Consider the following 26922-nt stretch of genomic DNA (forward strand, 5'->3'; position numbering starts at 1 on the left):
GGATGACTCCACCTCATTAAGGGAACCATGGATTCTGAGGTATTCCAGGAGATTCTTGAACAGAAAATGAGTCTTCCAACAAGACAACGCCCCAAAGCATTCAAGCAAATCTACCAAATAATGGTTCAGGAGAAAGAATATTTGTGTTTTGGATTGGCCAAGTCAAAGTCTTGACCTAAATCCAATTGGGATGCTGTGGATTAGGACCTGAAGTTGGCAGTTCATGTTAGACACCCCTCAAACCTCACTCAATTGGCTGAGTTTGTATAGTGCCTTGGAAAAGTATTCACCCCCCCTTGGCGTTTTTCCTATTTTGTTGCATTACGACCTGTAATTTAAATATATTTTTATTTGGATTTCATGTCATGGACATAAATTTAAGCTTTTTGGCCGTCAAGGAAAATGCTATGTCTGGCGCAAAGCCAACACCTCTCATCACCCCGAGAACACCATCCACAGTGAAGCATGGTGGTGGCAGCATCATGCTGTGGGGATGTTTTTCATCAGCAGGGACTGGGAAACTGGGCAGATTTGAAGGAATGATGGATGGCGCTAAATACAGGGAAATTCTTGAGTGAAACCTGTTTCAAACTTCCAGAGATTTGAGACTGCAGGAAAATTTTCCAGCAGGAAAATGACCCTAAGCATACTGCTAAAGCAACACTCGAGTGGTGTAAGGGGAAACATTTAAATAACTTGGAATGGCCTAGTCAAAGCCCAGACCTCAATCCAATTGAGAATCTGTGGTTTGACTTAAAGATTGCTGTACACCAGTGGAACTTTGCTGTACACCATTCAACTTGAAGGAGCAGTTTTGCCTTGAAGAATGGGCAAAAATCACAGTGGCTAGATGTGCCAAGCTTATAGAGACATACCCCAAGAGACTTGCAGCTGTACTTGTTGCAAAAGGTGGCTCTACAAAGTATTGACTTTTGGGGGGTGAATATTTATGCACGCTCAAGTTTTCAGTTTTTTTTTGTTTCACAATAAAAAATATTTTGCATCTTCAAAGTGGTAGGCATGCTGTGCAAATCAAATGATACAAACCCCCCCAAAATCAACAAAATAGCAAAAATGACAAGGGGGTGAATACTTTCGCAAGCCACTGTAAGGAAGAGTGGGAAAAAATCACTCAAAACAGATGTCAGAGACTGATTACCTGCTATCGGAGACGTTTACTCCAAGTTATCGCTGCAAATGGAGGTGCCATTGACTGAAGGAGTGCACATATTTTTGCACACATCAATTCTCTGTTTCTGTTAAATAAACCACTTTTGTTAAATAAACATTGAAAATATATCATGTCTTGGCGGTTGCTGTCATTTACTTGGAATGTCTTTTACGAATTGGGGTTTAGATAAGGATTTTATATGTTTATTTTCATATTTTATAGCAAAATAAAGACCAGCCCTGTAGAGTTCACATACTTTCTAGCAGCACTGTATTTTTGCACACATCAATTCTGAGTTTCTGTTAAATAAACCATTTTTGTTAAAAAGTTTTGTTAATTTGTTATTGCAACCGCCAACCACAGGAGGATCCAGTAGCCCACTCTCAGTGAGTGTAGACAGCATGCTGCTACCTGTTGCCACTCTGCTAATCGTCAGGTGGGGTGAGGAGGTAGGGGGTACCACGTGCCTTGACTGTGTAACTGATTAGTAACAGGGGGCAACAACAACAAAAAGCCCTGGGGCCTATGATTTCTGGCAATGTAAAATCGTGTTTGCTGAGGGGAAGGAAGAATTTGCATGGAAAGTAATAACAAGGAGTATTAGTTTAATCCATTGATTAACTAGAGCATAATTTGGTCATGACAGGTTCTCAACATTAATAAAGTATACCAACAATAACCATGCCAACCTAATCTCACGGGCCCCAAAGTTTGGAAATGAGTTTTGAAGATAAACAGATTAAGAATATTACGAAACCTCTGAATTGCATGTAAATTGCATATTAATCTTCTGTTTCATCTCAAATATCTGTTGATTACTATACTTTTTTTAAATTAATGACACCTGTTGCGACTTGCATGTGTAGCTGACTAACCAAATGCAACAGAGGGATACTGGGGGACACAAGCTGAACAACAAATGTAGGTTATTGAGGGGCCCATACATCATTGTTAGGCCATTTGAGTAACATTTCACTGTTCCAAACAAACACCATTTATGGCTTCATTGTATAAATGGGGATAGATAAGGGAAAGGATCTGCTTGGTGCTAAGTGGTGATGCATATTATAATCTTACTGGTTGATGGTATAAGCCATTCACAACACTAAAATCACCAGAGCTGGTATATCCTTCCCTATTATGGAATTAGAGAAAATAGCATCTGCAATTGGCAGGGTATAAACAAATTGAAACATAACTATGTTAGATGAACAGTTATCACAACAGAGTTGTCAAGGGACAGAGATCCCCATTGACTTGCTGCACCATGTAATTGTGGGCGGTTCCTCACTGTGTGTGTGTGTCTGTGTTTAAGCTGCATTCGGAAAAAAAGCATCACAGTGTGCGTTGTGGCATTTGGTGCTGTTGCACAGCCCTCTAACGGCTTTGTGGAATTACAGGCATGTGATAGTGAACTCCGGAATAGAGAATAATACTCTGATCCAGTCAAAAAGTGAGAGGGAGGGGGAAAAACTAGGCCAAGACAACCTGTCAGTCGTCAAATCCTCTGGGTATTTCTACCAGAAGAAGATATAGTGTTCAGCTTTTGAGAATCATGAAGGCATCTCAAAGACAATAAATAGCAAATAAAAAAAGCTAAATAGAAGCACTGAAGGATATATTCATCTTTAAAGGGGCTGGCCGCCTTGTAGATGCCGGCAGCTTTGTTTTGACGCGCTCATTGTGTGGCGTCTTTGAAATCTACAAGGGAATTTGCTCGGTATTCATTGAATTTTTTGGTCATTCACAAAAAGACACGGCCAACAGTACTTGAGATGCGCTTAAGAGAAAAGGATGCCTCTGTCTTTGATTCTATGATAAGAAAATCTTGAACCAGGGGCTAGACAATTCATGTCATTGTTTGTATTTGTCTCAAGAATTCAATCCGTCTTGGTTTGTATGGCCATTGCCTTGCATTATAATTGTGCGACAAAGCATCGGTTTATTGAGAATTTTGGAATGTAGCATTAGCTTATGGTAGATATAGACGTACAGTAAGCCAAAAGAGCCACATTAACGGTAATTAAGGTCTACCTCAGTAAGAGGTTCAGGACAACTTCCCGTCAGAGAGAAATGATACAGGCGACCCAGACAGACCGCAAGCAGAAATCAGAGGCAGGCGAAGACAGTGCCGCTTAGACACTACACGACATCTTACACCTTGATCACACTGACAGCATCATTGCATTTTGGTAAACCAGAAGCACATTCATTTCCAATGGAACGCTGCGTTTGCCTTGCAACATTGCGTTGCAGAGGCAGTTGCAGTGCGTTCTGTGTGGTGCGTACATTGGATTTATCGAACATGTGCATCAAACTGTATGCATAGACGGCTTGACAGAAATGGTAGCCGAAGGTGAATGTTGAACTTTTGTTGCACACATATCCAGATGATGCTGCGTACCATTTTGCTCAATGACGCTGTCGGTGTGACCGAGAAGTTAAAAACCCCACAACTATAACAGTAGAAAACAAGGCTTTAGCAATACTTCCCCTCTTGCTTCATCGTGGTCTTTTAGAAGGTTGCCGTGCCAGGCTACTCTAGAGCTGCTAACGATTTTCAGTCACTGTAGTACGAAGCAACACACCCCAGACTACACGCTAAGTGAACTGGTGTCTGTTACATCATCTGATCTTTTTTGCATGCTACGATTTACGAAGCGAATCCCATCCAGCGGTCAGTGCACTACGTCTGCACCCGATCCGTGAATATCTATTTGGTGATAATTAAATTGTTCTTTCCCAGCTTGATGTGGATTAATAATCGTCCGCTTATACTGTCCTGACATTTTCACTGCATCGACTCAATATTGTTTAGCGCAACAGCTGCGATAATTATGACGCTAGGGAGAGAGGGGGGGAGGAAGAGTGGGTGAGAGGGAAAGAGGGAAATAGGGAGAGAGAGAGAGAGAGATGGCTTGGCCTTCCCATTAGTCATAGCTAGGCCCTCCAACTGTTGTCGGAGTGGCAGATTTTTTTTACTTGAAACACTGGGCCAGAATCCTTTGGCCCTTGTTGTTTTCCTATGAAGAAAAAGATGAACTCGTGTTACTTTTGTTACATCATTAAAATCAACCAAAGAGAAACATTTTCAAGAACCTGAACTAGGGCCTTCTATAAATATAGGGATTGGGAGGAGGCGGAGTGGGCATAGAGCCACGCCACCACCTCAACTTCCTCCACGGCCCATCTGTGAGCGTGTCCTTCCCCTGGTATTCAAGGACCCATCGCCATTCGTTTGTGTATATTCTCCCTCTTTTGTCCCCGTTTTCTACTAGTCTAATTAGGTTATTTACTCCAGCTTACCTTCCAGTGTTTCATTACATAGGCCAGCAGCTGATAGGGACTGCTTCACACAGGACAGGTGAAGATAAAAAGTTAGGGACAAAAGATGATAAATGTCGGAGCGCGGCCGAAATGCAATCTGGCCGCCACGATGCAGAGATGCTCTAATGGCTTCTAGCGAAGAAGGGGGCAGGCACTGTCGAGATGGCAACGTGATGAATGGCACCGGCCTAGCAGGGAGGACTGTAGGCTAGACAAACAGGGAAAGCGGCAAAGGATCCAGACAAAAAAAAATTAGGATGGGCACGAAAGGGAAGCCAATTTCTTCTGAACTCATCTCCTTGTGACAAATTCAGTCCGGAAGGGCCAGGGAGGGAAATTGTTTTTTGGGGACGAGTTCCAACCCACCCCCCTTCTGCAAAGAAGAAGCTATATGGATTCTGACAATGTCATGGCACAGGTAGAATGATTCATGAAAGACTCCCCATGTGCTGCTAAAAAAAAAAAAATGGCCACCCAGAACCCCACCTCGTCATACTGCCAACATACTTGTATCATGGAAATGTTGGCATGACAAATTACCTGCATGATATTACCAGTTGTCACACCAAACACTTGTTTCACTGGTATTATGGTAGCCATTTTGAAGTCTCTCTCACATTGAGCTGATAGCCAGGTAAAGCGACCCCTACACTATAATTGAACTAGATTCGTCTTATTTCTATGTACCAGAACACTATCCCAATTAGACCAGTAGTAATTCAACATGGTTGAATAAATCTGCACAAACCATTGGTGCCCATGTCTAATTTCACATTGGGTCAACGACGCCAACCGTGCCCATGTGTGATTTAATGAGGTGGCATAATGGGGGTGAAGCCCACTTCCCAGTGCCACTGGGTGGCAGTTTGTGCCATGATGGCATCTCCACCGACCCCTCCAACACACGCATTGGGCGGACATTTTCCTTTCCTCTTAAAGGAAGTTTGTTTTTTCTATAATTGCGCCTCTCCTCATGGACATGGCCCTTGTGCATTGAACCAAATTTTAGAAGCATTGTTGGACATTTTTTCAATTGGCAACAGTGGAGTCCACAGTGGTTGTTAGAGGTTATGGATAATGTTACAATTCCTATGAAATGGTGAAGAAGGAAGGGAATTATGCCTGACTTGCTGAAAATGGCACACCTAACTATTCTATCTAGCTACTGTAAGAACACGCTGATTGATGTTGTGGCTTCAGTTCGGTGTGGCAATGAATCCAACCACTTTAAGGTAGAGATAAAACACATGCTTTACAACTCACTTGACACGCTAAGTAAACTGGCTTTCCCTAGAATATTCATGAAGCTAACAAACAGTAATGCTGACTCAATGTGAGTATTTAACCTTTCTGCCTGTTAGTGTAAAGTGAAGACAGGGCCTGCCAAGCTTTAGAGGGCATCAGGATACCTCATGGCATTTCATTAAATAGCATTGGCTTTTCATTGAGTTGTGTGGGTTGTTGTGTCTCTATCTCTTTCTCTGCTTTGTGTTTTCACCACTCCCCGTCTAGAATAAAGACTATAGTTGGAGGGTTTACTAAGAAACCTGAAAACCCAACCGTTACTAAAACAGGGAACCACCTGGGAATGTTAATACAACTTCCAGTTAAAACTCTGATACAAACCCAGTCAATAATAACTGTACTGTTATGGTAAGCCTCTAAGGTAAACATGAGGTCCTTTCCTTGTGGTCTTCTAGATTTAGTCTCAGTGCAGTTACCCAATGGCCTTAAAACACGCCTTTGGAGGTGCTGGAAATATCGGACACCCTCTTGTTTTCTGCCATTTGGGTACATACAGTATCATCCACTGCTGTGATAGCCATTGTTCTCTTGCTCAAGCCATTGTTCCCCCATCATCATATCTGCTGCGTCTTGGCTTGCTTTATTTTGACAGTTCTTTAGTGTGGTTGAGAGCGAAGCAAGCTATTCCAAAGTCATATCTTCAATATTTCCAGTTCAGTTTTAGCTGTGTATCCCCTCTCCCTGTGCATGTTAAACTGTATATATACTGTATATCTACCATTTTTTTCCTCTTGCGTGCACGCTGGGTTGAGCACCAACATACTGTATGAAGTAACATTTTACTGACAATAGCCTGCACTGCATTATTCATTCTGATTGGACTACAAGAGATACTGAAGATTGTAAATGGATGGGACTTTTTTACATTTTGTTTGGAAGCTCTGCAAACCACGCAAAACAGGCACAGTCGGTCACTAAGGGGATTGGCAAATACACAGGCACACACACACTCACACACTCACACAGACTAACACACACACACGCACAGTGAAAACAGAGGGGATTCCACATACGTAACCATTTGATGATAGCAGGCAAATTGAGTGGTAACATGGTGCTAGCAACAAAACACACACACTCAGACTCCACACACTCTCTAACAACAAAACACACACACTCAGACCTCCGCACACTCTCTAACAACAAAACACACACACTCAGACCTCCACACACTCTCTAACAACAAAACACACACACTCAGACCTCCACACACTCTCTAACAACAAAACACACACACTCAGACCTCCACACACTCTCTAACAACAAAACACACACACTCAGACCTCCACACACTCTCTAACAACAAAACACACACACTCAGACCTCCACACACTCTCTAACAACAAAACAAAACACACACACTCAGACCTCCACACACACTCTAACAACAAAACACACACACTCAGACCTACACACACTCTCTAACAACAAAACACACACACTCAGACCTACACACACTCTCTAACAACAAAACACACACACAGACCCGCACACACACTCTAACAACAAAACACACACACTCAGACCTACACACACTCTCTAACAACAAAACACACACACTCAGACCTACACACACTATCTAACAACAAAACACACACACTCAGACCCGCACACATACTCTAACAACAAAACACACACACTCAGACCTACACACACTCTCTAACAACAAAACACACACACTCAGACCCACACACAAACTCTAACAACAAAACACACACACTCAGACCTACAAACGCTTTAGCAACAAAACACACACACACACTCAGACCCACACACACTCTTTAGCAACAAAACACACACACTCAGACCCACACACACTCTTTCTACCTCTGTCTCACACTCCATCGGTTAGGCCAGCACACAAACACACAATCAAAAAGTAGAATCTTTAAAGTGATCTGAAGTTATTCATTCTCTGTATTATTTTAATGAGATCCCCCAGAGGGTTCTTGTTTTGCAGTTTGCGGTGACATTGCCCCGCTCACATCCCAGTTCCATCACTCTCTACCGCCCACTTTCATTTGTTTGTCATTTGTGGGTCTTTTTAAAGACTAAGTAACAGCTATAGAAACGCACACAAAATCAACTGGGTACATTTTTGGTGCACAATTAGGCTTCAAAGCGGCTCGCCACGTTGTTATGGTGTACAATGAGTGTGGTTTTGTAGTTGACTCATCTGGAAACGTAGATACATTTCAAATGGAGCACAGCCAACAAAAACAATGTATTCGTCATTATAACACACCCTCTGTCTGACATGTGTCAGTATGTAAGTACAAAACAAATGTATGCAATATAACAAGCCATCACATATAGAGATAGCTGTGGTATCTCCACTGTAAATTCCATTTATATTGGCATCAGGGAGATTGCACTTCCACCGTTAAAATGATATTAATTTGATGTTAACTCCAACACAATCAATGCTCATCTCAAAACCACTGACCTACTCGTTTGGGGTCGAGTGTTTTGATGAAATCAAAGGAAGTTAAGAAGCGGGACAATTTCCTGCATCTTATTAGCATAATGATATAAACGCTGGAGCGTTTTGCCATGAATCAATACAGACAGTCACATTAGTGTATTAATTTGCTTCTTTTTTATTAAACGGTCATCAAAGGTCAGTGTCTCTCCTGATTAAGGATCAAAATAACAGGACCAATTGCCTGGGGATGTATCAGTCTTACTGTCAGGCCTCCTTGAGGCTGTCATTAGCTTTGTGTAAAGCTTGCATATGGAGTACATTTCTGATTTTCCATAGTGGTCACTCTTTTCTGTTGGCATACACGTACGGTATACAGTGGTGTGAAGTACTTAAGTAAAAAAATACATTAAAGTACTACTTAAGTAGTATTTGGGGTATCTGTACTTTACTATACTCTTTATATATTTGACAACGTTTACTTTTACTCCACTACATTCCTTAAGAAAATATGTACTTTTTATTCTATATAAAAAAAACGTACATTTTGAATGCTTAGCAGGACAGGAAAATGGTCCAATTCACACACTTATAAAGAGAACCTCCCTGGTCATCCCTACTGCCTCTGATCTGCGGACTCGCTAAACACAAATACTGCATGTGTGTCACGTCACCTTTTATTTCTGCTGTTTTTGTCATTATTTAGTATGGTCAGGGCGTGAGTTGGGGTGGGCAGTCTATGTCTGTTTTTCTATGATTTTGGGATTTCTACGTTTCGTCCTAGTATGGTTCTCAATCAGAGGCAGGTGTGATTAGTTGTCTCTGATTGAGAATCATACTTAGGTAGCCTGGGTTGCACTGTTTGTTTGTGGGTGATTGTCTATGTTGATTGCTTGTTTCAGCACAGTTCTCATTAGCTTCATGGTTGTTATTTCGTTTATTGTTTTTGTATTGTGTTTCAGTGTTCAGTATTTTCTTTATTAAAATTCATGATGAACACATACCACACCGCATTTTGGTCCTCCGATCCTTCTCGCCTCTCCTCTTCAGATGAAGAGGAGGACGACCGTGACAATGTGTAAATGATGTCTGAATGTTGGAGAGTGCCCCTGGCTATCTATAAATAAACCTCTTTTGTTTGTGCTGTCTGGATTGTTTAATATAAGGAATGTGAAATGATTGATACTTAAGTATATTTTAGCAGTTATATTTACTTTTGATACTTAAGCATATTTAAAACCAAATACTTTTAGACTTTTACCCAAGTAGTATTTTACTGGGTGGCTTTCACTTTTACTTGAGTAATTTTCTATTAAGGTATCTTTACTTTTACTGAAGTCTGACAATTGGGTACTTTTTCCACCACTGATTGTGTATATTCTGCACAGTGCATCATACATGATCATGAATCCTTGCAAGGCATGTCTGTCAGTTTATCTATATTATTTAATCTTCATTCTCCATGAAAATAATTAATAAACAAATAACGAAAGTGCCATGGAGATTGATGAATTTGTACACATCTGAGCATGGCTGGACTGCTCTTGTTGTGATGCTGACCCACTGTGACGGGGGATCCCACTTACGAAATAAGATAGATAAACTGACAGATAAACTGACAGACATGCCATGATAATGTATGATACACTTGGTTGACCAAGGAAAACAGTGGGTTCTATGACAGCCTCCCACAGAATTATAGAATTATGCATTATCACCCCACCCTCAACAACGGAGATCATGCATCATCAACAGAATTTCTAATAGTCTTCTTCCTTGTGTACTCTCTAGAGAAGTGGTTAGAGATGGCTAGTACACCGCATGGTACAGTATGTGCTAGTCTTCTGCAAGAGCCTGAGAAAACACAGTGTGTATGGAATGTGACATTTGTTACGGCTTGACAACTGGCGTCCATCGGAAATGGCTTGGCACCAGTTGGCCATAACATTTTTGTCTGTTTATGTACACTGTCGAATGCCCTGGAAGGATTCTCGACATAATCCATCTGTGCTTCTATGGAAGCAAATATGAGGCAGACTTTTCCGCTCGGCGGTCGGAGGAAAAGACAATTACATGAAAGTTCATGCTTTTCTAGCAATAGTATGTGTAGTATAACCAGCTTTATTGGAGTCTTGTTTTGTTGTTGACCATCCTTCTGCGATTTGTTTGATTTCAGGCAAAGATATTGTAATATAAATGAGCTTTTGGCTATATGGATTACAATCAGAGCGTTGGAGACCTACCAACATATGATTTTTCTCTGCTCTGTGTCATTTTGGAATATATCATTTGTTTACAACCCTGTAAGTGAACATTTCTCATTTGCCAAGATAGTCCATTCACCTCACAGGTGTGGCATATCAAGAAGCTGATTAAATGAAATGATCATTACACAGGTGCCCCTTGTGCTGGGGACAATAAAAGTCCACGCTAAAATGTGCAGTTTTGTCACACAACACAATGGCACAGATGTCTCAAGTTTTGAGGGAGTGTGCAATTGGCATGCAGACTGAAGAATGTCCACCAGAGCTTTTGCCAGAGAATTCAATTTTAATTTCTCTACCATAAGCCGCCTACAACGTCGTTTTAGAGAATTTGGCAGTATGTCAAATAAAATCAAATTTGATTGGTCACATACACATATTTAGCAGATGATATTGCGATTGTAGCGAAATGCTTGTGTTCCTAGCTCCAACAGTGCAGTAGTATCTAACAATTCACAACAATACAGTGGCTTCACCCCCTTGGCATTTTTCCTATTTTGTTGCCTTACAACCTGGAATTAAAATTATTTTTTTTCTGGGGGTTTGTATCATTTGATTTACACAACATGCCTACCACTTTGAAGATGCAAAATATATTTTTTTATCGTGAAACAAGCAAGAAATAAGACAAAAAAAACTGTATTTAGCGACATCCATCATTCTTTCAATTCTGACCAGTTTCCCAGTTCCTGACGATGAAAAACATCCCCACCGCATGACGCTGCCACCACCATGCTTCACTGTGGGGATGGTGTTCTCGGGGGATGAGAGGTGTTGGGTTTGCGCCAGACAAGGCGTTTGTCTTGATGGCCAAAAAGCTCAATTGTAGTCTCCTCTGACCAGAGTACCTTCTTCCATATGTGTGGGTCGTCTCCCACATGCCTTTTGGCGAGCACTTTAAGCAATGGCTTTTTTTCTGGCCACTCTTCTGTAATGCCCAACTCTGTGGAGTGTACGGCTTAAAGTGGTCCTATGGACATATACTCCAATCTCCGCTGTGGAGCTTTGCAGCCCCTTCAGGGTTATCTTTGGTCTCTTTGTTGTCTCTCTGATTAATTCCCTCCTTGCTTGGTCCGTGAGTTTTGGTGGGCGTCCCTCTTTGGCAGGTTTATTGTGGTGCCATATTTAAATTTTTTAATAATGGATTTAATGGTGCTCCGTGGGATGTTCAAAGTTTCGGATATTTTTTTATAACCCAACCCTGATCTGTACTTCTCCACAACTTTGTCCCTGACCTGTTTGGAGAGCTCCTTGGTGTTCATGGTGCCGCTTGCTTGGTTTTGCGCCTTGCTTAGTTGTGTTGCAGACTCCGGGGACTTTCAGAACGTGTATTTATAGTGAGATCGTGTGACAGATCATGAAAGTAATTGGTTGCAAAATATCTTATTTAGGGGCTTCATAGCAAAGGGGGTGAAAACATATGCACGCACCACTTTTCCGTTTTCTTTTTTTTTTAGAATTTCTTTAAACAAGTAATTTTTTTCATTTCACTTCACCAACTTGGACTATTTTGTGTATGTCCTTTACATGAAATCCAAATAAAAATCAATTTAAATTACAGGTTGTAATGCAACAAAATAGGAAAAATGCCAAGGGGGATGAATAGTTTTACTGTACACACAGATCTAAATGTAAAAGTAGGTAATTAAGAAATATATAAATATTAGGACGAGCAATGTCAGAGTGGCATTGACTAAAATACAGTAGAATAGAATACAGTATATACATATGAAATGAGTAAAGCAATATGTAAACATTATTAAAGTGACTAGTATTCCATTATTAAAGTGACCAGTGATTCCATGTCTATGTATAGAGGGCAGCAGCCTCTAAGGTGCAGGGTTGATTAACCGGGGATAGCCAGCTAGAGATGGCTATTTAACAGTCTGATGGCCTTGAGATAGAAGCTGTTTTTCAGTCTTTGATGCACCTGTACTGACCTTGCCTTCTGGATGGTAGTGGGGTGAACAGGCCGCGGTTCGGGTGGTTGATGTCGTTGATGTTCCTTATGGCTTTCCCGTGACATCGAGTGCTGTAGGTGTCCTGGAGGGCAGGCAGTGTGCCCCCGGTGATGTGTTGGGCAGATCGCACCACCCGCTGGAGAGCCCTGTGCTGCGTGCGGTGCAGTTGCCATACCAGGCCGTGATACAGCCCAACAGGATGCATTCAATTGTGCATCTGTAAAAGGTTGTGAGGGTCTTAGGGTCCAAGCTGAATTTCTTCAGCCTCCAGTGGTTCATTATATCTATATTTTATGGCCAACTGGTGATGTAATCAAAAGGTTTCCATATGGTTAGTCATTTAGCAGATGCTCTTATCCAGAGCAATTAGGGTTAAGTGCCTTATTCATTGACAGATTTTTCACCTAGTCAGCTCAGGGATTTGAACATGCTACCTTTCGGCTACTAGCTCAACACGCTTAACCTCTAGGCTACCACCACATGCATTTGAAACACTTTTTGATTGGGTATGGTTATTTTAGTTTGAACTAGACAGTTCATCCTTACATTACCATTACACTGGAAGACTAAAGTATATGTTATCGTTTCATCATCTATTTTCAAGTCCTCACTGCCCTCGCGTGATAACCGTGGTCCAGTTTGTGGTTGTGGTCCATTTAATGAATTGTTCCATTGCACAGCGGATAACAGAATGAACTAATACTTTTTTGCGTTAGTGGGCTGCCACTGCCTATCCTATCAGATAATTAACTTTCACAAATACACTGTGCCGTCTACCAAGCAGAGCAAGGCTGCAGCACAATTAGAATAACTTCTCTCTGCACACTCTTATTTCCACCCATTGTAAGAAAGACAAACAAATAAAGGCAAATGTCATACTTCTTGGCAACCAAACTTTCAGACCCCTTATTTGTCAACCAACCAGCCTGCAATTTCGCTATTCATACACCAATGAATGAATAATAAATGAATTGGTATGAAAACTGAAAGTGAGGGAAGCGATGTCTTCTGCGTGATACTCTGCTGCTTCCCCATTCAACAAGCCGAGCCCAGATGTTCCGAATTCCAACAGGAGGGCTAATGTTTCCACCTCAATCGCTTTTCATGACACTTGGCCTCATGCCGACACTGGCACATTTCAATATTCATTCACCTCCTTCTGTTTGGTTTCCACTACAAAGGGAGGTTTCTTTTCATGTGTGCCGTTGGCCACCGCTGTAGCGATCCGGTTCCGCTTTAGGCACCGGGGGGCCATTTGAACAAAACCATCTGTTTTCGTGTGCCATTTTTATTAAGTGACAAACTGGATCCCCCCCACCTTACTAATGTGTCTCGTGGGACACGGTGGCGGAAGGCAGCGGTTGGTGGTGTGTGTGTATCTCTTAACGGGTAGACACATCTGGCCAGAGGATGGTTTGTTCTCCAGCCTCTCCACATCAAGACACTTTTGGTCGTGTATTTCAAACAACCTCTGAAACTCTGAGGAACAGGCGATGGAGCACAATAACTGTTATTGATTCAGTACAGTACCTGGGCATTGGGATACATAGTACAACTTGGACCCTTGTACTGTATTTATCCTTCAAAGACTGAAGTATAGGAAACTTGTATTAATTCCCTCCCATCTACAGTATGCGGCTTATTGGATAAAAAGGACTTATTCCAGGTTATAAGAAAACATTTTTATTCTACAATGACCATTTTAGCCTTAAGCCACACTGCTGTTTTCCATTAAGATTACTAAGTGGTAAAGTATCATTGAATAGATAGTCACATTTGCTTAATGGAAACTTCCAGGGACAATCCTTTCCACTCTTCCTTCTGGAAGGTGGAGAAGGCGAAGAAAACATGAACTTTTCATGCCATCCACTCTTCTCTTCCCTCCCATTCGGCAGTGCTCAGCCTCCCTCTCTCTCCCACATGCTGGAATATCCTCACACCTTCTCTCCACCCGCTACTTGGGATAGTGTAAAAATGTGTGAGTGTTTCTGTGTAGTTCTGTGTGTGGAGAAGGGGAGGGGAGGCACGTAGAACAGAGTTCTGTCGTGCAGTGTACTGCCGTATGGGAGACGAGAGACCATTATCCTTTCTTTCTAAAGCAGTTCTCTTTTTTGTACAGAGTGCCCCTGTCCCCAGAGCCCCAGAGCTCAGACCTCACAGAGCAGTGCCACAGAGCATGAGTAATGCAGTCGAACTAACACTGAGGATAGTCCCATATCATTTGAATGGGGTTGAAGGGGAGGAGGGATGAGTGCTGGTCGGTTATCTCTTATTGCTTTGGACTTTCACCTATCATCTCCTAAAATATAATACAGTTATTGTGTTTATAATAATGTTATTAAGTTGTCACCTTGTATTTGTTAATGAATACATTTCACGTGTTGTGTTTTTGTGCTCAGATCACATATGCAGTAGCAGTAGCGCGGCTCGTATTATGAACTTTATTATGTGACAAGCACGGAGATATTGACAGAAGAGCGTCGCAACGCCCCGAACAGTACAGTATTAAACATCCACAGTGAATTCGTGTACTTTTCCTTATCCAGTAATTAACAATAATTCGGGGACATATCCCTTTTCAAGTAATCACTAATTGCAATAAGAATTCCAGTTCCATTTAAGGCGAGATTACCAATGAGAATGCAATGCAAATCAGTAAACATTTCTAATTAAGCCTTGCTTCCTCCCTCTCGCCTGGCCCTTTGTGAGTACACATGGTGTTTCTCCACCAGCAACGAAAAGGCAGTTTTTATCACAAGTGTGCAGATGTAAAGCTGGTTTGTGCGGCTCAAAAATGCTTGACAGGTTAGGAATGCCATGTGAGTTGTGTTATGTTTATTTTGCAGAGGAGTGTGTGTGTGTGTGTGTGCGTGTGCATGTGAGTGTGTGGCGGTGTGTGTTAGCCGTCCCCTCTTTTCTCTTGTAGGAAAGGGATTTATAAAGTAGGATCATCATTTTCATCATAGACATTGGTCCAAAACGCTAATTAGTCCAGCGAGAGGCTAGCACTCATTCAAATGCTCACTCATTTTCATAGCACAACTAAAGTATCCCCTCTAGCCTGTATATTGGAGTTATTCCTGTCCATATAATGTGACCAGAGAAATGTCTTGCCTCTAACTAGGGCCCAGAGTTTTTACCCGTTTGTTCATGTGGTCAGGTTTATCTCCTGTCTCTTAACCATATTTCGATGATCCCATATCCAAGAGTCATTATCTATTGTATGAATACTGATGCTTTCACCAGTTCCTTAACAGAATTTAAAAAGTGATTCCTGCCACGATCAAACACCACCACCCTCTTGCCGCCATTACACCACTTCCACTCTTCTTTCTCCTTGGCCAATCCTTGATGGCAACAGTTTCCATTTTGTTCGACTTGGCGAGGGTACGATCATTCATCAATATTTCCGAACTGATACAGCGTGGCTTTAAGACATCAAATGAGGTTCATGGCGTCTTTAAATGCTCCCTTTCTTCCCCTGTACATCCAAACGGGAGCGGGTATTTGTCAGACTGCCATCCAAAGTGATAGGATTAATTATAGTCCTTCCCTTTCCCTCAGCCCTTCATTCCCACCAAGTGAAAGAATCGGAAATGTGCCCTTTTATGCAAATTAAATAGAAAATGTCACTCAGTATAATTGTTGAAACTGAGCGGTCCTGTACCGGATGTCTACTGTGGGAAAGAGGTATGAACAGGCGCTTCTCGACCTCTCGATTCATACTCTTAAATGGCCTGGCTGTTAGAACACTACCCGTGGCGAAGGCTCAATAGCTTGAAATGTTTTTGCCATTGCAAGTCGAAGCTCCGCTCTCAGATAATTTTGAGGAGAATGTCTCGGGGCTATGTTTGGCTGGACGCTAAGCCAAAGTCAAACAAACTGGTCATGAATGTAGACTTTTAGCGTGACTTATTCAGGCTTATTCTCAAAACAGAAGCATTTCCCGAGGAGAATTTTGCTTCATCATTTCTTATTTTCCACAAAGCTTTGAAAATGCATATTGTCACAAAGGTATGATATACTTTTTTACAAATCAAATCAGTTTAAAACCAGTGTGACCTCTGAATGATTACTGTAGTTTTGCCAAAACAGTGGCCATATTTTGTGACAAGAGCTCTCAATGTGCATTTTCCCTGTTGCATCATGCAACTGTAACTTGTAACTTCTCTAGAAAAGGTAGTTAAAAGGCAGTCCCAAATCACAGAGCCCTAATCAAATAATTTGGCAAAACAATGGGGCCTTCTTACCAACTCCTCTCCGAGCTCTCTCACACACTGGGCTTTCTGTTGTGCCAATAACAATTGAGAAAGCAATGTGTGCTTTTCGTAGCTAGCCACAGTAACAAGCTCTGTACAGCAGCTGTCTCTACAGCAACAGCGGACATATTTCATATTTTAATCTCCCATAATGCTCAGAGATGGATCCCAACTGATCTCAACTTTTGAGCCTACCATGACCTCATTGGCAGATCAGACTATTACTTAAAGTGAGCTAGCTGGGGGGGAGTGGCTAGAATGATTGTGGCCACATTTCCCTCATGAGGTCAGGTGGAAACCTTTTTAGATTAGAATAAAACCTTTACTATCCAAGATTTCCCATTCGTCTGCCTCCCATTAGGCATTCGGGTAATCACATTAAAAAAAACATCACATTTAGCAGTCTGAGCAGTAAAGAGTGCAGGCTACAGAGGAGGCTGGGAAGATCCTGCTATAGCCCAACGGCTCTGTTAAAAAGTACTTAACCCACCCTCCCCCTGTTAAGATCCAGCAATAAAAACCCATTGCCAGTCGTGAAAGTCTCTCTGCCACACATGTCCCCGGACACGGTGCTCTTAAGAGCGGCAATGGCTTTTCAGTCACCAAATTATTAATACTGTGTCTACCCAGGTTAAATTGAGTGGGATGCTTTGAAGCGTGACTTCTTTTTCATTAAACTTAGTGAATACGGACAAGGTTATATAATGACCCGCTGGAGAGTAGAACAGCGTTAGCGCAGGCACAACATCACTAACCTTTTAGCTTGCACCGGGCTTTACATTTTTCATTTGTTTGCAGGCGACAGCTTAACAGCGGATTAGCAGAGCTAGCCTCTGTATTAAATTAGGTAGATTCAAGGCATGCACAGCGAAGAAGCTACTGAGGTGCCGATCCAAAGTGATGACCGGGCATGATGGGTAATTGTAAGTGTTGTTGTGTTTTTTGCCGTCATCCTCTCCTAAAATATTCTGACCAGAGAGAAGCACAAATTGTTTGTTTGTTTGTTTGTTTTACTCAAAAGCTATTTCTTTTCCCTCTTGTCATAACCATTGGCTATAAGCCCTTTCTCAGACACCCAAATGGCATAACTAACAGATTTTTTGACAGGATGATATTTGATATCACACCCTTGTCTTGACTTTGCTAAATATATATTTGATAAATGGAGACTCCAATGTAGATGCTGTAATTTTACCTTTGTCACTGTTAAGTCAGACAGGGAGACAAAATATATATATATATATATGGTGGTACAAAGCTCTTTCTTTTGTGTTGGCCAGAACATGGCGAATACACCAGAGAGGCACTGCTTGTAGATATCTGTATCTATTTATATAAAACAGAGGACCAGCCTGACTGGAGAAGATGCAGCGCAGTCTCCCTCGGGTTTCTGTGGCGCCCCCTCTGCTTTTAAATCTACATTTAGACAATAGCTAGTAACAGAGGCATCAACGTCTGCATCGCTCCTGAGCTCTCCCCTTTCATTCGCTGAGCAAAACAACAGATGTTTAAAAGTAGTAGGAGTAGTTAGGAGGCACTGGGTCTGACACAGAGTCAGATATTTTCTGCTCCCCCCCTAATCCCCAATGGTGAAGTTTAGTGTAATCTGATCCTAGATCTGTGGTGAGGGACAACATCTGAGGGTTTGATTATGATATCTACTACCCTTGTCTCTGAAAACACAATTTCTTCAGTGTCACACCTCAATCATTCCCCATAGTGAGATGACTTTTCCTCTCCCTCTCACCGCCATCCCGAGTCCCCGTACGTGTCATCATAGTCCATCACAGCCCACGCAGGGAGAGGCGTAGAGCCGTAATAGATGGCCCCCCGAGCAAACAGCCCAACAGCATATCAATTACCCATCAAGCCCTGCTCAGTCAGATGCCACGATGCAACCACTCCCCAGCCCAGCAGACGATAAGATAATGTGCAAACACAGATATAATGGCACTTTTTCTGTTGCTTACAAACTGTGTGCTGTGGACCCAGCAGCACACCTATCGGATCCCATCTGATGTGTGTGTGTGTGTGTGTGTGTGTGTGTGTGTGTGTGTGTGTGTGTGTGTGTGTGTGTGTGTGTGTGTGTGTGTGTTTGCGTGTGTGTGTGAGTGTGTGTGCGCTGATTTCCCAGTCACATATGTCAATGGAGGCCCAGCTGCCAGCTTGTTGATGTGCCCTTTTCATTACAGGCAACACATCTTATGTCATTTCTTTATTAACCCTTCAGGTTAATTTGTTCAGTTTCAGTACTGCCTGACGATCATACACAGACACACACACACAGATGAGGTGACTCAGCCGCTCCTAGTATTATTGCCGCTGTGTGGCCCCTAATGGCCCACTGAAGTGATTGATAAAAGGCATTCAGTTGTTGAACACAGGGACAGATGGAGTCACAACTCATACTGCATCTCGCCTCTCAGGCTGAGCAGGGATGTCTCCCACTGCAAAGCCTTTTAGATAAAAGGGTTACAAAGGGGTTATTCGGCTGTCCCCATAGGAGAACCCTATTTGGTTCCAGGTAAAACTCTTTTTGGGTCCCAAAACGGTTATACTCGAAAATAAAGTGTTCATTTTAATCCTTTTACAGTATCACAACCACTTCTGAGAGCAGATTACTTCAGTGTGTAATCCCTCGCATGTGTTGTGTGTCCATGGAGCCATACTGTATGTGTACAATAAATTAATTATTTGTAAAAGAGAGGATTGCAATTCTTTAAAGAGATCAACAATGAATCAAGCAATTCATTTCGTGGAATTAGATGCTTAATCAAACAATGGCCCCAGATGACGTGGGTACAAGGTGCTGATTCTGAGCAACATTAAAAAGAAGGGTTAATGTCATATAGTGTGAAATTCAATTCAAAATCAAGTGTAAATCTCTCATGGCTGTCGACACATGCCACAGTCGGACAAAGAAAACACTGTTCCTGTCTACTACTCTCACTCTCTCCTCCCCTTTACATTTCTGTACCTCATTGCCTTTACACTTGACTAGTTGTGCTGAATTGCGAGCACCAATTAGGGCTTAGAGAACCCTCACATGGACAATCAGAGCCTTGCCAGGGCCCTTATCAAGTGCATGTCTCATTTGTGCGGGATACAAGCCTGATGCCAAGTGGGTGGTTTTCCAGGGATTATCAATGTGAAGTAGCGAGATGTTCTCCACACACTGTTAAACACGTGAGGTCGTGGCTGTTATGTGGGATAGTTATCCAAAAGTTAGGTGACTCTATAAGAGGTTATAAAATCCTCCTCCAACCCCTTTTCCTGGATAGTCTGTCTGTGATCTAGCACACCTGTTGCTACTACTTGATTCCCATGATTACCTTGATTAGTTCAATCAGGTGTGTTGGAGCAGGGCTGGAACAAAATCCTGCATGCCCAGAAGCTCTTTGGGAAGGAGGTTTGGCCACCCCTGTTCTGGAAGATTCTGAGGTGGAAAGCTGGTTATAGCTCTTCTATTTAGCGAGGTGAGCTCAGTCCAATGTCACTGTTAGCGTTAGCATGTTAGCACGTTAGCATGGCCAAGAGCCATGTCAAACATCAATCATCGCCTGACTTCTGTTTCTCTGTAATGTTTTGGGAAATGGTGGCCTCGCTCATTAGAGACAAAATGGGGGGCCAGGGGCCAGGAGATGTAAGGCATCGACAAAGCAGATATCATGGGACTCATGGACTCATTTTAAAATGTGAATATTTTGAGTTCTGAAAACATCTGACAAACCTTGATTTGGGAGTGAACTGTCACTTTAAGACAGTAGCTGGGGGTAAGGCCTATTCCTTTGTTCAAAAGAGAAATAAATAGTTAACAACTTAACAACAAGGACAGGTGGCGGAAACAAATATCACATTTCCTTGTCTCACAGTATCACATGGCACAAAGCGACTTACTTGCCCATTTGGTTAATTAACATAACACTTGCAACTGCCGTAAACTGATTCCTTTGTCTAACTTTTTAAAAGGAGTGGTAGAGTGTGATAATGTGGAGTGTGAGAGCATTGCTGGAAATGGATATAATGACCATATGTGGTTCCATGTAGCTCCAAACTTATTTCCAGTGTATTAGTGCTGCACACTGCTTAGTGTTAAGTGCTTCATTTTTCATACTTGTAAGGGATCCATGTTATGCATAATTCATGTGTGGATGGGCCTGACTCTGGAGGTACCTTAGATAAATATTTAAACGCCAAAGTACCCACTACAATGTGACAGGCGGGCCCCACATTCTACCAGACACATCTCTGGCACTCTGGCACTCCCTCCTATTCACTAACACAGTGCAGAACCTCACACACAAGCGTAGAGCATGGTGGCTTCGCTCATTAGAGACAAAATGGAAGGGCCAGGTGCTTGGAGCTAGGAGATGTATGTCCCGGAAAGCAGCATACACATAATGTACTGTATGATATAAAACAGCTTGTCTCGATAGATGTGGCTCGGAGCGCTGAATGAGCTATTTCTGTACTATATGACTGGCTCATTGTATTGTTCAGGATACCAGTGGCTCATGTTCATACACAACAAGAGAGGGAAAAGGTTACTGTCCCATTCTGTAGAGTCGGCTTCGATACACCCGGCTGCTAGCTTAGCCCTCTTCCCCTTTAGTGACTGTTTCTCTTGCTAATGGTTGCTAAATGAAATCAAATTGCATTCGTCACATGCTTCGTAAACAAAAGGTGTGGATTAACAGTGAAATACTTACAGGCCCTTCCCAACAGGGCAGAGAGAAGAAAATAGAGAAATAATAGAAAAGTAAGACAGGAAATAATAAAAGCAATAGTAGATACACAGTGAGTAATGATAACTTGACTATATACAAGGGGTACCAGTACTGGGTCGACGTGCAGGGGTACTAGGTAATTGAGATATCTACATAAAGCTAGCAATAAAGTGACAATCACCGGGAATATTGTGCAACTATGTGAAGCCTCAGCAAAATAGCACAACAGCAAATCCATACCTTAATGTCTGATTCCCAATAATAAACTCAAAGTACCTTTAAATAAGATGTTGATTGGCTAGGTTGGTTATCTTTCTTATGGTAGCATCAGGCTTGGTGGTAGTTGACAACTTTTGTTATTGTGGTTTGCTTTGAATCAGTCCAGCTAGGAGCTTGCCACCTGTGCAGGCCTTTATTAACACATCTTAGACTTGAAGGAGTTGTGTATATTTATTGCGGGAACATGTATCTTGAACCTTATCCTCGTCCTGTTTTTTTTATCCCTGCCTCTTGTACATTGTGGTCGTTGACAAATAAAAGTATTTTTTGCTGTCGTAGTGTTTCAAATGTCACCCGGCGTTTTTCTGTCAGTCAATGTAAACATTTGCATGGCAAGGTTTGTCCTTGACTGTACACGCCAGGTACAATGAGCACAGCCTGTGGTTTACTCAATGTCAACCTTCACCTTCGAAACGGGTCAACCTGCAACGCGATTGGAGTATTGTAGTCAGCAGGAAGATGACGGAATTAGCATTTCTACCATAGCAGAATGTGATAAACAGCTGCTGTTTGACTTGCACACTCACTGGGTGTGGATGTGAAGTAGCGAGATGTTCATTTTCAGTTGGTATTTACAACATGAATTTTCTTTGAAGTATGCTCATGAAATGACTGAATGCATCCCACAGTGTGTTTTCAATCCATAGGCAGAAACACTGTATAAATGTAAATACATCACTAAACCTTCACCCCTAATCTTTTATTCCTCTACTTTATATATGTAGTCCCTATACTGTATTGCACTCCAAATTGATGACTTAATTTACAACACTAGAATTTATTTACTACAGGGATTATATCTGTATTCCTACTTCTCTTGATTGCATCCTTATACAAGTATCTGATCTTATATTTCCACATTGAGAAGCAATGCAGGCTCCAAACAGAGTCTGGCTTGACCTCCAAAGACAATCCTCTTAGCGATACCGTGCAACTGCTGAAATCGGAAACTTTGTGACCTTCTGGTGTGAGCACGTTGATAAGGGAGAGAAATCGCTTGCTCTCTGCAACACTTAGCCCCCGCACTAACTATTTATGTCCTCTCTCTCCCCCCCCCCTCTCTTCTTTCCAGCACCACCAAAGTTTTTAAGAACCCCCAATGACCAAACAGGCGTGCAAGGAGGCGTGGCGTCCTTCATTTGCCAAGCGACGGGAGACCCACGCCCCAAGATCGTTTGGAACAAGAAGGGGAAGAAAGTCAGCAACCAGAGATTTGAGGTATTAGGTCTATTGTTCTGATGTAAAATGCTCGACAAAAACGGGAATGCTCAACAGTGCTTTTGGTCCTCCCCCAAACCCCTAACACATAATCCACCCCCCCCCCCCCCCCCCCCCCTCTCGCCCAAACCTCCTTTGCCACCACGCATTAGCAGGCTCTAATAATCACGCTGGCCCAGGCCGTCTGACATGCTTGAGTTATAATGAGCAAGTACATAGAGATCTGGTGACAGATTTGTAATTAAAGAAAGAAAGGATGAAAGAAAGAAAGAAAGGGGGGAAGAAATGGTGTGCCCCAGATACCTATATTAATGCTGTGTTTGGCTGCCTTATGCAAAACGAGAGCGATGTAGCTCTGTGGTTCAAAGCTCTTTTGCTTCGTGGCATCTTTATCTAAATGCATGTCCCCCTCCCTGCTTGGCTTGGCTGCAAGCTTTGATTTGTTCTTCTCTTTAATCGCCATGACAAATAACACATCATCTCCGAACACCGATAAGATTTCTATTAATTTCTGTGTCATTCCCTTTCGGAGTGTATCATAGTGTGGCTTCTTGCCACACTACTACTCAGCAGTAGTGGTTTATCTGGGTTTGGAGAACCTTCTCGCATCTTTGGCATGGCATTGGGCAGAAATCTAATCTTATCAGAGTGCATCACATTTGCGCCGCTCCACGTGCTGAATGCTAACACGCTAGCTTGCTAACACTCCCTTCGCCGCCGCAAAGATTGCTTGCTTGCGTGCAACCACCCTCATTCCCCCACTCACGTGCCGCCGCCTCCTCATCCCCAACAAAGCCCATTTCCCTTTACAGAAACACTGAGACTTTCTCAATCCCATTTTCTTTCTCTTTGAGTTTGAAATGGGGAAGGGAGCACTTTTACTTACCATCATCACATGCTCTTGCAATGATTGCCCAAATGTACCATTGTCGCTTGGCCACTGAACCGTCAAGGTGTTTTGTTAAACTAACACGTGAAATGATATGCTCTGAACTGTACCAATGAGTATCGAGGCCGGCCTCTGTACATGTGTGTCTGGGTGTGTGCTTATGTGCCTGTATGCGTGTGTGTATGAAGCAGAGGTTCTTACCAGTCCATTGTTGTCTGTAAACCTACCTAAAAATGCTTAAAAATGAGTTATGATACAGGGCTTTCTAAAAACAGTGAGTATACAGCATGCAACGATAGCTGTAAAAGCTACAAAACACCTGTTTGTGAACATTTTATGTGTCGTCCGTCCAAAACAATCGGTCATGTCTTTTTGTACTACTATCACGTCATGGTGATAACAATTGTTCGTTACTGTTTATCGAACCACATTTAATTGTTTGTTAATGTTCTGTCCCATTTGATATATTTCAATGTGATACTTTTTTTTTTTTTTTTTTAAATAGTGTGTCAACTTTAAGAGTGGGGCGAACCAAAATTAACATAAAATATAAAAACAGACATAAGTTAAAGTAATTAAATTCCTGACTGGCCAATAGATACTTTCCCATTCTTAAAGTTAGTTGTCCACTTTGGTTATCTTCCCAATAATTAGTACACAAGAGAAACTCATATTTCGGATTGAAAGTTGATGTCAGAGAGCTGTGAGCCATCTTTGAATTGATATTATGTTTAATCTTCCAATACATTACTATATAATAATAAGCTCTCTGAACACAACTTCTCTGGTAATAACTATACCAGTGGGTAGCCAGTCCTATACACAATCATAGACAACAGTCTAAGGGCATAACTAGCCATACAAAACATTGATCAATATTGACAATGATGTAATTATTATCTACATGCTACAGACATGGGATATTTTCCTCTTACACTCACAATGCGTGGGTTCTATATCAATTGCCTAAAACTCCATCCTCTCCTCGTCTCCTCCCCTTCACCTGCACATAATTGAAAAGACATGCCTCAGGCTGACTTTGACCTGGTCAGTTGTCTCAGGTCAGAGCAATAAATGAGAGAAGGTGAGTGGATGGTGGATGCACTTTTTAGACAATTCACAAAGAGCACATATACTCCCAAACACTCACTCAAATAAGGTGCTTTTCTTAAGAGCTGATATTAGCATATAATATGAGGCTATACTATCCATAGCAGCTTTCATAGTTTTCTGACGGGAAGCACAGTGTGTTTGGCACCGTCAAGTGTTGTAGGCCAAATGTGTTTATTCTCTGCTGCAGGAGTGGTTGGAATTGCTCTGCGCAAGCTTCCGTCACCGATTGTGAACAAAAAAACTCCTTTAACATATCTTGTTTCTCGCACCTGCAGGTGATTGAGTTCGATGACGGCTCTGGCTCGGTGTTGAGAATTCAGCCCTTGCGTACGCCCCGAGACGAAGCCATATACGAGTGCGTCGCCTCCAACACTGTTGGAGAGCTGAGTGCAACTACGAGACTCACTGTTTTACGTGGTAGGTGCTGCTTTCTCTGCAACCGAAATGCTAACTCTTGTTCATTTAACTCTCAGTTTCTTCAACTAACCAACCAGGTAAGCTAGACTTTCTTTGTTTCTATGTCTCTGCTGTCCTCTTTCTTTTCCCTTTCAACACATATAGTTGAATATCAGGTTTTGGTTCCACTCATGTTGAATGTACTGACTTAATTAGTCTTACTCAATTAGTAACTTAGCCAAATAAGTTGGATTTTCTAAATCAATTAACACATTTTCAAACATTTTCCTGACATGATAATTAAGATGCTGGTTGAGTTATGCAAAGTAGTTTCTATTTCTGTCTCTTTGTGTTCTAATGGAAAGTTGAGCGATATTCAAATCACATTTAATTTGGCTTATCTGCTTCTGCTTTAATATTCACTTAACTGGAGAGAAAGAAATGGCTCTTTGAATCAGGTTTAAAACAATGAAATGTCTCAAATGTAAGTGGCTCATTCCATCATATAGGTCATGAATTATCATGTTTTAGCCCCTCTTATAATTTAACTGTATAACTAAATGAGTTTCCTATATTTGGTTGTAACTCTGTAATACTTGCAGTTGCTTGAGATATATTCACTGTCATAGGAAGTGCACTATTCACAATAGTTTCCTTTGAATACAAACATTTGTTGCAGATCAGAAGTGATTTGCTTGCACCACAATCATAATCACTAGCACATACCGTACATATAAAAAGCAAATGCTTATCTTGATTCCACACAACATCCTATTGAAATGCTAAAGCCCACTGTCCCGGGACTCAAAAAGACAATGTGGTTTTAGACCTATCTCCCTAAAGCAGACTTGTTATGTTCTGAATGGAGAAAATGCCTATAAAATGCCTTGGCGCTCTGAATGAGGTGTGTTCCATTATCCCCCACAATTACACAGCACGGAAAATGAGTTCCTATTGAGTGGGGAGCTCCCCACCTAAAGGAATGAGCTGGCTTGACGACTCTCTGAAGTGCCTTGTCATCTCTTCCTTATCTCCACCGCCGAGGCGAACACAAGGCCCCTGGCACGGTCCCCGAGGGCCCACTGAAAGGGAAAGGTGGCAGATTCCCATGCACTCTCCCCCCATGTTTACACTATGGCTCGGTGTGTGTGTGTGTGTGTGTGTGTGTGTGTGTGTGTGTGTGTGTGTGTGTGTTTTACGAATTTGTAACATGCAGGCACATACTGTATACACACACACACACACACACTTACACAGAGACAGGCGAGGGAAATGAGTGTCATTGTATCTGCTTCACAGACCCTATGCCTCTCAGCTCGGCTAAGGCATTAGCATGTAAAGTGCCTTCAGAAAATATTCACACCCGCTGACTTTTTCCACATTTTGTTGTGTTACAGCCTGAATTGAAAATTGATTAAATTGTGAATTTGTGTTACTGGCCTACACACAATGCCCCATAATGACGAAGTGGAATTATGGATGGTGTATGAGTCGCTACAAAAATACAGGCGTCCTTCCTAACTCAGTTGCCGGAGAGGAAGGAAAACACTCAGGGATTTCACCTTGAGGCCAATGGTGGTTTTAAAACAGT

General features: G+C 42.0%; 1 protein-coding gene across 41 annotated transcripts in view; it reads left to right on the top strand.

The window, feature by feature from the left end:
* The window catches only part of LOC110500605 (receptor-type tyrosine-protein phosphatase delta), a 589354-nt gene that overhangs the window by 449756 nt on the left and 112676 nt on the right, over nucleotides 1-26922 (top strand). For 21 of the 41 annotated variants that reach the window (XM_036958032.1, XM_036958030.1, XM_036958038.1 and 18 more), the window contains exons 11-12: nucleotides 22788-22933; nucleotides 25211-25352. In XM_036958032.1, coding sequence (XP_036813927.1) covers nucleotides 22788-22933; nucleotides 25211-25352 — 288 coding nt within the window. Of the gene's footprint in view, nucleotides 1-22787; nucleotides 22937-25210; nucleotides 25353-26922 lie in introns of all 41 variants that reach the window. The other 20 variants (XM_036958029.1, XM_036958028.1, XM_036958035.1 and 17 more) reach the window with 1 other exon arrangement.

This window comes from Oncorhynchus mykiss, chromosome 21 (genome assembly GCF_013265735.2).
Source record: "Oncorhynchus mykiss isolate Arlee chromosome 21, USDA_OmykA_1.1, whole genome shotgun sequence".
NCBI lineage: Eukaryota > Metazoa > Chordata > Actinopteri > Salmoniformes > Salmonidae > Oncorhynchus > Oncorhynchus mykiss.